This window comes from Podarcis filfolensis (genome assembly GCF_964270895.1).
Source record: "Podarcis filfolensis genome assembly, chromosome: 8".
NCBI lineage: Eukaryota > Metazoa > Chordata > Lepidosauria > Squamata > Lacertidae > Podarcis > Podarcis filfolensis.
This window is the reverse complement of record NC_139611.1, coordinates 9,224,329-9,237,266: the sequence shown is the minus strand read 5'-3', so window position 1 is coordinate 9,237,266 and position 12,938 is coordinate 9,224,329. Positions and strand designations below refer to the sequence as shown.

The 12,938-nt window shown below is 48.3% G+C and overlaps 2 protein-coding genes across 51 annotated transcripts in view; one reads left to right on the top strand and one right to left on the bottom strand.

Annotated features, from left to right (window-relative positions):
• FAM131C (family with sequence similarity 131 member C) overlaps positions 1–12,938 on the top strand; it is a 569,848-nt gene that overhangs the window by 340,301 nt on the left and 216,609 nt on the right. The window lies entirely within an intron of this gene.
• The window catches only part of EIF4G3 (eukaryotic translation initiation factor 4 gamma 3), a 74,853-nt gene that overhangs the window by 1,295 nt on the left and 60,620 nt on the right, over positions 1–12,938 (bottom strand). For all 50 annotated transcript variants that reach the window (XM_083629173.1, XM_083629195.1, XM_083629218.1 and 47 more), the window contains 18 exons: positions 12,119–12,289; positions 11,071–11,268; positions 10,373–10,519; positions 9,982–10,218; positions 9,388–9,492; positions 8,911–9,043; positions 8,370–8,464; positions 7,840–7,933; positions 6,521–6,638; positions 5,976–6,199; positions 5,063–5,178; positions 4,657–4,829; positions 4,374–4,499; positions 3,497–3,578; positions 2,886–2,984; positions 2,490–2,636; positions 1,804–1,885; positions 576–722 (listed from right to left, as the gene is read on the bottom strand). In XM_083629173.1, coding sequence (XP_083485299.1) covers positions 576–722; positions 1,804–1,885; positions 2,490–2,636; positions 2,886–2,984; positions 3,497–3,578; positions 4,374–4,499; positions 4,657–4,829; positions 5,063–5,178; positions 5,976–6,199; positions 6,521–6,638; positions 7,840–7,933; positions 8,370–8,464; positions 8,911–9,043; positions 9,388–9,492; positions 9,982–10,218; positions 10,373–10,519; positions 11,071–11,268; positions 12,119–12,289 — 2,494 coding nt within the window. The remainder of the gene's footprint in view (positions 1–575; positions 723–1,803; positions 1,886–2,489; positions 2,637–2,885; positions 2,985–3,496; positions 3,579–4,373; positions 4,500–4,656; positions 4,830–5,062; positions 5,179–5,975; positions 6,200–6,520; positions 6,639–7,839; positions 7,934–8,369; positions 8,465–8,910; positions 9,044–9,387; positions 9,493–9,981; positions 10,219–10,372; positions 10,520–11,070; positions 11,269–12,118; positions 12,290–12,938) is intronic.

Genomic DNA, 12,938 nt, shown 5'->3' with positions numbered 1-12,938 from the left:
TTTTAGTCCTTCCTCAGTCAGGGAGCCAATGAAACACAAATATCATTGCTCTTCAGAGCTCAGAGGGCTCTCCCAGGTGAGAGGCCTTTCTAGGGCTCCACAGTGGGTAGGTTTTTGTTCAGATGGTGTGGCTAAGCTGGAGGAACATCCTGCATCAGGGCAGGTTTAGAATCCAGGCTCCCAACACTGCAAAAAACTTTCAGATAGATAGATAGATAAATAATATGTGGATGATATAAAACTGAGGAGAAATTGCTATATACTTGACATTTCCTCCATTTCTCTGGATGACAAGGGTAATAGGACTGGAAACAGAGAAACTGGAAACAGAGGGCTGCCTCTTTTGGTTGCTGACTGGGAGCCACATTCAAACTCAGGAGGATTTTCTGTGGCCCTTATTCATCCTGAACAAAAGCAAAATGATGCACCCCAAGAAAATCTAGTATAAATTGGCTTTGGGGTACCAGCAAACGGCCCTACAGCCAGTGACAGCACATCATGTTCTGTCCTATTTTACACAAGCCCAATTCAAGGGACCAAGGCCCAAAGACCACTCTGACCCTGAGTACACTTACTCGGAGGTTGATCAAGTTTTACTATTGATGCTTGTAGTGCGTAAAGTGCTTGTAGTTCCTTCTCTGTGTCCGCGTCTAGGTACTTAAGTAAGATCGGCACTCTCTGCTTGATAACAGCAGTGTCCACTCGCAAGCTAGAACTGTCCACTAGAAAAGAGAAGAGATTCAATGTCAGCATTTGGTTAAAAGCTGGCCAGGAAGGAGGAAGGCAGGCAACTCTTATCTATCCTCTGTCTTCACAGACAAATCTCAATTCAAGGCAAAAGGGATAGCAGCAGCAGAAATTAAACATTCTTCAACGTCTGGACTGCTTATGCAATTGGAAAGGTTTATTTCACCAGCTCATCTTCCAAAAATTAGAAGCTTTGAAAGAAAGAGGCTGTGTCACTTCATCCTACCTCCTGCAATTTTAGGTACCAAAAATATAAAAGATGGAATACATCACTACCTGTATCTGGGATCTAAAAATATTTAGGCTTGACTCTCACTGGGTGGTACCCCTTCACACTACAGGAGTGGGGTTCACATTGTGGAATGCTCTTCCATATCCCTCCCCCCAATATCTCTGCACATAGAAAGCTAGCATGTCAGGACAGAAACCTGACACACTTGTTTTCTATATGCAGGGACTCATTAGCTGGTGTGTTAATGTTCTCCTCTCCCCTCACAGTTTTACTGAACTTCTGAAGTGGCCACAAGTATGGACTTTAGCCAACTAAATCCCCATTCAGCTACACTACAAAAGCACAAAAAGGTTTAATGCACAGAAACTGGAAGGCAAAAAGGCAACACTCTCACTGGCACCCCTGCCCCAAATCCATGGGGGCCACTGCTGGCTAGAATTCAAAGATCTCCTTACACACACCCTCAAAATGAAGAACTGCCATTGGAACAGTTATCACTTGATGTTTTCTAATGGAACAACTCAGGATATAAAACAACTGGTGGAAACGGTAATAAGGTAGGTGATTTCTCTTCTTCCAACCATAGTATGCTTCCAAATGATATGGATTGGATTCACAGAAAAAATGGATCTGGAGAATCCCAGAAATCCCTGGGATGGAAGACACATTAACATGACCTGTTCTGGTCGCTCATTATCTGTGGGACATTTCATGCAGAGCGCATGCTTAAAAAGAGACTGTGGCGAAGAATTCAAATTCCATGCAAAACAGAGGAAAGATACTGATGGCTTCATGTCTAAAACTTCTGGATGAACATTACTCACCTATAATAGCGGCTTTACAAACTGCTGTCATTAAAGCTCTAAGGAATGTAGGTGAACTCATCTGGCTCTCGTCTAGATTAGCCTGAAATCAAGAGTATTTGCAGAAGTCAAAAAAGCCCACGGGTTGCATCACAGCACCTCGTCTGAAGAACTCGCTGATGAAGGAATCTTATAAGCTCACTCATTAAAGTGCTTCCTACCAGATCAGCTCACCCCAAAGTGCTCCTGGGAGCAGGAAAATGGCTTATATTCTCTCCCCCAATTCTGCCTTCTACGGTGTTATTTATTCAGCAGAAAAAAGTCTGTTGCTGGAGAGTCACATAAAAAAGGCATTCTAGGATGGAACTCAGTGCTACAGATCAAAACCCTCTGGCATCTGTAAAAGCAATAATTTCTCTCTAGCCCTACAATGCAGCCCTCTAAGCGAGCAAAATTGTGTTCTGGTGACAAGCAGCAATCCCCAGGGGCGAAACCAGACTCTGCTGAAAGTGAGGGTCAGGAAAGCAGTGTGGAGACAGGTGAGGGCTGTGGTGAAATGCTCCCAACCCCGTGATTCTGTAAGAACCAAGAGCCCACTCCTGAGAGCTGCTCTTTCCAAGAGCCCAGGCTCCAGGAACTGTAACAGATGGGTTCAAATAACTCTTAACTTATTAGTGTACGGGCATAGATGGACTTGGGCTTTGTACCTCTACCCAATCAAAGATCTGCTCATCATTCGCCTTGTCCTCGATAATGAGTTTCTCCAGCTGTTTGTTCAACTCTTCAGCAGAGAGCTCCTTCTTTGAAAGTGCTTCTGAGGAACTGGAACTGTCAGTCTCTGTGAAGTCCAACTTCTGCAGTGTTACAAGAGAAGAGAGAATGGCTTTAGTTTGGCGTGACATGCAGGGTCCCACGCCAGTGAACACCCTGAAGTAGGGCTTAACTATCTATTCTTCCAAAGGGTTAAAGACCTTTTGCAGTGGAGGCTGGTCCCACCTCAAGGGTCAGAAGGGACAACATAGCATCTAGTCAAACCTCCCCCTATCAGAAGTGAACAGAGTGACCAAAAGGTCAGAGTGACCCTGCTCTGGCTCCCAACTCACCTGCTCCATGAGAAAGGTGTGGACATCTTCCTCTTCAGGTAAGAAGTCTTTCCAACTGAGGCCAGCCTCCCTCCATAAGGCTGCCACTTTCTTATGGCTCTAGAACACAGAAGGAATTTGAAAAATCAAAGAGAGGAGAGCAGGGAGACCCAAAACAGCCATGGTGTTCAACACAACCTCCAACCCCACCATAACAGTTCCTTTTCGGGGGTGAGGGGGAAACCTGGGTGAGTGCAAAGTATCACATTCAATATCCCGACTTTAGGATGCTCTTTTCCAACAGGAGGGTTCAATCCAATGCTGCTGTGGGGTCAACGGGATTCAGCAATCAGTGGGGCCATGAAAGTGCCACCCTTTTTAGGGTAGAGGCCTGCTCAGGTTGGGTCAGCAACTGGGAACATCTCTGAATTCGAAGCATCTTCAGAATGAGGCTGTCCTTTGTGATTCCTGCTCCTGATCAACTAAAGGCAGCTTCAAAGCCTTTTCAGGCAAAAGGTGAATGCAACTCACTGACTTGGGAATCTTGGGCAGGCTTCTTGACGTTTTTCAATACACTACAGATTCCCTTTGCACAGACACATCCAGATCTGCAAGTGGCCTGGAACACTTACCATTTGTTTGCATAGAAGGTGCAATATTTCGGAAAGCAAGATGCCGGCTCTTCCCACAGGGAGCAAGGGTTTGCTAAATTCTCTGCAACAGGAGAGAGCAAGAGAGCAGTGTAAGCTTTGCCACCTGACAGGCAACTAGCACATGGTGAAAGGCCACCATGAAGGGGGGTGAGGGCTCTGGCCTTCACTAAGTTCTACTTGAATCTCCGACCACAGAAGCAACTCTGTTCTGGAGCTGGAGGGAGACCACAGCAGACAAGTTTGACAGGTAGGATATTTGGGGAGTTGCCACCCTCTGCTGGTTCAGCCCTTAAGGCAGGGGTGGCAAGCCTCTGGCCTGCTCGGAAACCCTATTTAGCTTGCCAGACTGTTTCTGGTAAACTGCACTCACCTGCCATCATATGAGACATCAGGTGTGGGACTAGTGCTAGTGTGGCTTAAAATGAGCTCTTAAGCATTCCTTTGCTGGAGGTAAGGCATGTCCCCACTGTCCAACAGCTGAAGCACACCTTGCTCCAGACTCATGATGGGTTTACACTGAAATCTCTGTGAAAGCCCCTGTTTTAGCTGAGGTCTGTGCAAATCCCTTCGTGATCTGGGAGTGTGCCTTCAAAAAGAAACATTGCCTGACGTCATTTTAACTGGTGGGCCCTGTACACGTGACAAATTAGGCCCATGAGGGGTTTAAATCTGGCTTAACCTGGGTGTGGAAATTCACTGCCCCAAGGCAATAACAATATAGTTTGTAGCAAGCAACAGGTCTCGCATAGGTCACTGCGGTTGACTGTGGCTAGCTTGACCTTATCTATGCAAGGAGTTCCAAGGGCAGCCGGTGCAAGCATCACCCTACGGCTAACGGAGAAAGAGTGCAGCTTACGTCAGAAGTTCTCTCATAGAGATTCCTCCTTCTTTCAACATAGGCGTCACCAACTCAGCCAGGTATAACCATATGTGGGGTATATCGATGGCCATGTCGTCTGCCGTCTCCAAGGTGTCCGCAAACCTAAGGAGGGAAGCAGAGTTGCTCAAGGCACATTCCGTCTGGGAGGCAGCTGGTCACTCTCTGCATCCAGCCCAAATGTAACTGTTTGTAGTGAGCACCCATGAAAGAAAGAAAAAATACCCAGAGATCTTGCTTCCTTCCCTGGCAGACTACCAACCCCTTGAAAAAGTCCTGCTTGCTGAGCTTCTCCGACTGCACCAGCTGATACAGCAACTGGCCCATGTGGTCTCTGGTGATCTGACTCCGCTCCAGGGTTGATTCCACGCCCACCTGCACAAACACAGGCAGCACTCCCGGTATGCTCAGCTCCTCCACGCACTGCATCGCTTCCTGTCCAGACAATAGAAAGGGAGGTTTCTCTGTAGTCCGTGGGCTAAGAGACTTTCCTTGTGCAAAAGCTGCTCAGCTGACCTTCATAAAGGTCCTTCTTGCTCTCTGCACTGATATTGCAAGATCAGCGGCCACAAAGCCAGACCTCGGAAAGGGTGGCTTTTAAATGCTTAAGCCCTCCGCCCCAAGAGAAAACTCCAATGCACGTCACGATGGGCCACAGCTCTCCTTACCTTATAATCGTTTATGTGCAAGAACTCGTCAATGATCGATTTGCACTTTCTCTCTATTTCCTCTTCTGACAATGCAGGTTTTTCTTGGGCTGGGGATGTGGAAATTTCAGGCTTGGCTGTTAAGACAGTTGAATGGGTAAGGGGAGAGGGAGAGAAAGAGGCAGGAAATGTAGAAGGCTTACTTCAATGCAATGCCAGAGAGGCATTTTTCCCATGCACAATGCCATTGTCATTACAGACAAGTCCTTAGGTTGTGTCCTGCCATTCTTCGTAAGTCCTACATGCAGCTACACACTCTAGGATTTGTGGTGTAATTCATCCCAGAGAGAGATCTGCACAGAATACCTCGCTTTAGATCACCACCATTTTGACTCAGAAGGGGCAACAAATGAACGTGGATGAAATAATGCTATGAGCTCAAGAGGGAATGGACATAAATTAAAGGTAAAGGTACCCCTGCCCGTACGGGCCAGTCTTGACAGACTCTAGGGTTGTGCGCTCATCTCACTCTAGAGACCGGGAGCCAGCGCTGTCCGCAGACACTTCCGGGTCACGTGGCCAGCGTGACAAGCTGCATCTGGCGAGCCAGCGCAGCACACAGAACGCCGTTTACCTTCCCGCTGGTAAGCGATCCCTATTTCTCTACTTGCACCCGGGGGTGCTTTCGAACTGCTAGGTTGGCAGGGGCTGGGACCGAACGACGGGAGCGCACCCCGCCGCGGGGATTCGAACTGCCGACCATGCGATCGGCAAGTCCTAGGCGCTGAGGTTTTACCCACAGTGCCACCCGCGTCCCCGCAGGACATAAATTAGCACCAACCAAATCAGTCACAAAATGTTTCTGCTCATCCAGCAGGAAGGACAGCCCAGAGTTCAGAAGCCCCAACTTGGAGGAGGAAGAGGAAAAGCTCACCAGTTTCCTTGGCCTTGCTCCTCTCTGCCTCTGTGCTGTTCCAGTCGCTCTCCAGCCCCCCTGTCAGCTGCTTCACAGTCTCCAGCATCTCCCGCCGCTGTTCTTCCTGAGCCTGGTTGTCCAAGAGCTGCTCCTTGCTGCTGCTGACCCGCAAGAAGGTGTTGGGTCGTGAGGCTGGAGAGGGGAGCAGCTTGTCGTTCTTCTCCCTGCCTGTGCTCCCCCGACTGTGGGAGCAAAGACATTTCTCAGGAAAATTCCTTACTCACTCACTGCTTGAAAAAAAATTAACCCCCAACTCGGCTATGTGCCAATTAGCTTTCAAGTGATAGTAAACACAGACATCAAGCGCTAAAAGCGGAAGAGGTTTATCGGAGAGGCAATTAAATCTCTGCTTTCCCCCCACATTTCATTACGTGGACAGAAGTCAGTTTAATCACATAGAACACTTCATTCAAGGCAATTACTACTACTACTACTACTACTACTACTACTACTACTACTAAATGAAGTGGGAGAGAAGCACCCATGGGTGGCCTGAGACTTACCTAGTTAAGGCCCTGCGAGAGTCCAACTCTGCGGATGTGGCTGAGGCAGACACAGATGATGCGGGAGGCTGCAGTGCAGAGAATCGGTTCAAACTAGTGGCACTTGGTCGTAAGGAATCTGCAAGAGGATGTTGGGGAGAGTAACAGCTGCCTCAAGGGCTCCAGGAAACCCATCAGCCAGAGGCCCAGAAGCTCTTAAACCCAGCACAAGTTTAACTGTGTCAAGTGGATGCCTTGATGATCTCTTTCAACCTTCAGGGCAGAGGGTTTTTGCAGAGAGATGGGTCACCTACAGATACAGGAAACCCTTTAAAGCCTTAACTGGCTTGGGTGTCCCCTAAGGACCAAATCCTTCCCTAGAAACCAAGCCTTATGAGGAACAGTTGAGGAAGTTGGGTATGTTTAGCCTGGAAGAGATTGAGAGGAGATAGCTATCTTTAAATATCTGAAGGGCAGTCAAATGGAAGTTGGATTCAGCTTGTTTTCTGCTGGATCCGAAGGACAGAACCCAAACCAATGGATTCCAAATGACAAGAAAGGAGATTCTGACTAAACACCAGGAAAAACCTCTGACAGTTAAAGCTGTTCGACAGTGGAACAGACTCCCTTGGGAGGTTCTGGACTCTCCTTCAGTGGAGGTTTTTAAGCAGAGGTTGGATGGCCATCTGTCATGGATGCTATGATAATTTGCTCTGATTTCTTCTTCTTCCAGGCACTGATACTGAGTGAAACTCAGCAATCATCCAATGAGGGCAGAGTCTTTGCAGTAGAGACGTCAGCACTGTGGTGTGGACTCCCCAAAGATATTTGCCAAGCTCCCACACTGAGCTCTTTCTGGAGCCAAGCAAAAACCGGCTCTTTCAGGAGACTCTCTAGCTAACTTAATCATGCTATTCTTAGCTCTTGATCGGTTTCCGACTGTGTATTGTCTACAGACTGTTGCAGCACTACAGTCCGAAACGGATCAAGCACTGGTTTGATCCACCAATTCAGTTACTTTGGTGAAATATTTGAATGTTTAAGAAAAAGAAGAAGTAGAACATGGGAGTTATATCACGCTAAGTCCTTCCCAAAGTAAATCCACTGAATTTAATGAACCTAAGATAGTTGTAACCATTTAACTTTAGTGGGTGTACCAAGAGGAGGGCTAGCACTGAATATGGAGTTTGCACAGCCCATTCATAACAGGAAGTAGGCCAAGACTGGAAATTCCAAAAAAGGAGAAATGACAAGGAGATGTATTTGACGAGGAACAGCAACAGCCAGCACTTTTCAGGGTGCACAGAGCAAAACGCAGGGTGGGGGGCCTCCACACTCACCAATCTCACTGGCCTTGGCTCCCCCACTGCTGCCTTTTCCCCAGCTGCCCAACTGGGCTTTAGGCACAAGCTGGATCTTCTCATCTATTGTGGGCTGAAAGACACACAGACAGGAGCACAAATCAGGGAGAGCCTGCTGGGGATTGGAACCGCCCCACCCAATCCTGTTTCACAGAAGGAAACAAATCCTCCCACCCTCCGGCTCACTGCCACCCTCTCTCCCACTTCCCAGTTCAAAATGCATAGATGCACAGATAGACAAACAGCTTCCTTGGAGGGCAGGGCAGCAAGAAAAACCAAGATTCCCCAACCAGGCACACTCCAGGCATTCTGAACTACAGTTCCCACTGGCATCAGCTACTGTAGGTGTGTGAAGCTAGAGCCTGTGGGAACTGCAGTCCAAAACGTCTGGGAGGGCACCACTTTCAGGAAGGCTGATGTTGAGGACTGGGAATGTGGGAGATGACCAACCAAAGGAGAGTTGGTCTCTCAGGATTCCTCTCAGAAAGAGATTCTTCCTCCATACAAACCTTGGTGATTTTAAGGAACTTGGTGGGGTCCAGCACACGGGTATTTTTCGCCCCCTGCACCGTGTTCCAGCCACCCTCCTCTACCCTCTGAACACCTGCAAACAAAACAAACAAACAAGTTACTTTTTATAATCCCTGATATGGTAGCTAAAGTGGTCTGGGATGAGTTGTATGTGTAAAGTGAAGCTTGAGAGCCTATGGGAATAAGGCTGCTGTTTCCTCTGTCGCATCTAGCTGAAGAGTGGATTTCAATTTGCATTTCTGCCTAAGCAATTGTGTGGTAGATTTTTAAAAAATTATTTGTGCAGTTTCACCATTTGCCTATTCTGTGCAATGGTCCATGCACACGCTAGTAGAACAAATGGCTGGAGGTTGCTCCCCAATATGCTTAACAATATATATTGAGGCATATGGGCAGAAAGAGATATTCAACCTGGACAGGGCACTCTATAATCTAGACACCGGAGGCAATTCTCATGACATGGACCCTTGTTTCTCTCTCCTCCTGGTCAAGCATCAGATGGGAACTCTGGGAACTTACCAGGCCTCCTCTTCTCTTTGGTCATTAGTTGCTGGACTTTTCGCTGCTCCTCCTGTTCTTCAATTTTTGCTTCTTTATGGATCTGCTCTATCGTCTTGGGGCCTTGATCTGCCCTCCGTGAGACCCAGTTACACTGTGGAAGACAGGAAAGAAAGGACGGATGAGGCCTTCTTTCTCCCCTGCACACTGTGGGGTAGTTGTGGTTGATGCAGACAGAGGAAGTGGGATATTCTACTGAGGGGAAAACTGCTCGCAAAAGCGTGACACAAGTCGACTGTAAAACCACAGCTACCCCATGACAGAAGCCCATGATGCAGGAGACAGCAGCTCCACTGCCCATCATCAAAAGATGGTCTCTGGCAGCCATTTAAAAAACCAAGAACTACCCTCTCAAGATAAGACTAAGAGCCAGGTGAGAGCAGTACCCCTTTTCTCTTGTGGACAATTACTCATCTGCTTCCCTTGCTGGACACGTACCTGCCTGAGGTCTATGACATCTTGAAGCATGAATCGTATTCTGGAAGAGGTTTTCCTCTCTTTGACTATCTTTTCCATTTGATTGAAATACTGGTCCATTCGAGGCTAGAGGAAACACAGATGCTCTCACCATATTTCATAGGAACATGAAAAACTGCCTTACAGCGGGGGATGGGGAAGGGGATCCTTTCCAGCCTCTCCTGGGAAACCATTCAGGGCCTGGAGCAATGAGGGTGACTCTTACCTTTGGACAGGGGCTAATCCCAGCCAGGCAAAAGTAAAGAGGTTTCTACGTAGAAATACGTAAAAGTCACCCACCCGCCCCTGCACTTTCCAAGTGGCCTCACATTCCATCCACTCCTGGTGGGTATGAAGAAGGGCCAGTAAGGGGTATGGATCTAGCTTTTCTGAACACTTAAGTTCTTTTCAGAACCAAAGAAGATGGATTTGGGTGTTCACTCTTCCCTGATGACACAAGGGGCAAAGCAACCCCACTGCCCCATCTTCTAGGGGAAAGCACGAGCGCCACTTAGCAGCCCACAGGAAAGGCTACAGCCACCAAGGGTCTCAGTGTGGGTGCCAGGTTCTTCTAACCTTGGCTTTCTCAAAGTCCAAGTCTTTGCCAATGGTAGTCAAGAGGCGGCAGAGGCACTCAAGGGACTCCTCGTCGTGGTTCTTCAGCAGCTTCACCACACAGTCGTGCATGATGGCCTCTGTCAGCATCTTCAGCTTGAAGAGCTCCCCAATGAACTTTATGTTGCCAATGGAGCGCCGCCGGGCCTTGTCCTTGGCTTCTTCCAGTTCATCGTGGAGCCGCGTCCTCTCCTCTGGCTGAGGGGCAGAGAAGGAAGGGGTGGTGAGAAAGGGCTGCCTGCCACACCACAAGCCCATGGCCTCGCTTCCCAGGCCAGCAACACCACAGGACTCCCATGTCTTGGGCTCCCTGCTCCTGGGAGCGCACAGAGGGCGCTCTGCAGAAACTCACCGTTGTGGCAGCTTCCAGCTCCTTCTGCTTCTTCTCAAAGACATCGTCATCAGCTTTGTCCTTTTCAAATTCCTTCTGGCAACGATTCAGGAGTAGCTTCCGGAAGTTGACAAAGCTCCCGGGCTTATCCGCCATGGGCACCTTCAGCTGTGTGCAGCACGTGTCGAAAGGGCCAAGGCAAAACAGGGCATTCTCATCACTTGCTGCATTCCTAACCAGCATTTTATCATTTTATTTATAAAAAAAATTATGGGCCATTATTCATAAAAACATATTAGAGCAAACAGGCTGGTTCACAGCATTCATACTGAAAACAACACAGTAATATATACATATACATAATATATATAAACTTTTAACATCAAAGGTGAACTATTATGGAAAGGTGCTATTATTAATTGCCTGCATGAGCCTGGTTCAGATAAACATCTTCAGGACAACCTCCCCATAAACCCCTTTTCGTTCTGGTGTCTAAAAGGCAGCAGATGACAGACCAGTGCAATTCAGCCCAGTATTGTCTACCCTGAATGGCAGAGTATCTCCTGAGACTCAGGCCAATAAGGTCCTTTTCAAATCATCCTTTTAACAGCAGATGGCAGGGATCAAATCTGGGCTATCCTGCATGTTAAGCAGGAGCTCTGCCATGCCCCCGCTCCCACTGGGTATTTTCCTCTTCCAACTTCCCACACCACACTTACCGTGACGAGACACCTGCACATGTTTGCATAGGCCACAGAGAAGCTGGGTTCATCAATGGCTTTCTCGAACACAAGGTCGATGACGCCTTTCAACCTCTCTTCGGTGTCCACAGTTAGATCAGTCACTTGCTTCATCAGTTGATTGAACATCTGCGGTGTCAACTTATTCAAGATGCTTCGGACCTTGCGGAATAGCTCCTGAAAGGAAAATGCAGGTGTTAAGGTGCAAAACTCAAATGAGGCAAAAGGCCTAGGAGAGCAACGGCCCAAGACAGCTGCTTTCAGTACCCAGGCATGTATGCTTCATTGCGTCGTATGCCCAAACCATGCCAGGTCAGCTTGAACAGCTCCACCCATGTTCGCAGAAACTCCAGAAGGAAAGGTGAAGACAGGCAGACAGGGAAGTTCAGACACAGCCAGGTTGAAACAACCAGACTCCAGAGCAGCAAAAGCTTTGTACAGTGGCAGCTCAGAACGCAAATATATTCCACACAGGAAGTCTGTCCTCTATGGGATCCCCCTTCTTTCCCCCTCCCAAGGAAAGGCAGAAACAGTCAAGTAGATAACATAGAGAAAATACACCTGCCAGAGAGGTAGTAGGTTGTCTGGTATCCTCACTTGTCCTTTTAAGCCAGGGAGGTCCAACTTTTCATATCAAGTGGGCCGCAATCGTATTTCAACAAGGAACCCATGTGTGGTGGGGGAGAGAGGGGAGGAGCGAGGCCAAAATTTGTGCTGCCTTCCCATAGCCGGGTAAGTGAGTCCCTCCCACCCCCTTCCAAAGCAGGAAAGCACTAACCAGGCTTTGGGAAGAAGGTGGCAGAACTCTAGGACCCTGTTAGAGCACCCCCCCCAGCCCAGCCCATCACTTGCTCAGCTTGGAAAGGCAGCACGAGGGCTGGGGAGGTGGGGGTGTCAAATGGGCTGCACGTTGGACCACCCTGTTCTTAGCCATGCAAATCACACTACAGCTAAGGGTGGGTGTTAAAGTGGGGAGAAGGGCCAGCCCCATGGCAGCCCAGCCAGGAGGATCATGTTCTTGCCTCACCTGGGTTTTGATGCTCTCAGAGTCTTCTGCTTGCGTCTCACGCTTCAGACTCGGCTTCCAGGCATTCTCAGCTTTCTTCAGGTGTACATCCTCTTTGACACAAACCGTGATGATCTTCCTGGGCTCCCGTCTCTGGCCTGGCTGAGATCTCCGCTGTCCAACGTTTAACAGCTAAGAGAAAAACCAGTCCCTTGAATGTTAAGTCCCTTTTAACACCAAGAGGCTCAAACAACACATACAGGACATCCAGCATCAAAGCAACCCTGCTCTGCCAACACTAGCATCTACTTGGGAATTTATGCAGGTGAATATAGGAATGTAGCAAACTGCCTTATACAAAGTCCATCTTCAGGGTTTCAGACAGGGAAACTCTCTCAGTTCTACCTGGAGATGCCACTGAGGACTGAAGGATGGCGTTACAGACCTTTCCCACAGAGAGAATATGAACCAAGACGGAATGCTGCCGGCAAGCAGTCCCTGCCACACAAAAAGCAGCCCCTCCTTTGCTACCTGAGGCTGAGGCTTCCTGACCATGTTTCACTGTGGCTGTGATAAACAACGCCAAGTTTTCAGGATACTGCACCTTCTGAGGTATAAGAGAACCAAACGTATAAGGAGGGCAAGGTAGGAGGAGGAAGAAAGAGAAAGAGTGGGGTTTTTTTGGGTTTTTTAAAAGGTGCTGGAGAACACACTTCCCCCTGCTGTCTGGCAAGTGAGCACAACAGCCCCAATCCTGCAACATGAGGTCCATATCCAAGCAAATAATCAGGACTTTGCCTGAGAGGCACACCAGAGTACACAGGCCAGTGTGATCCAGACG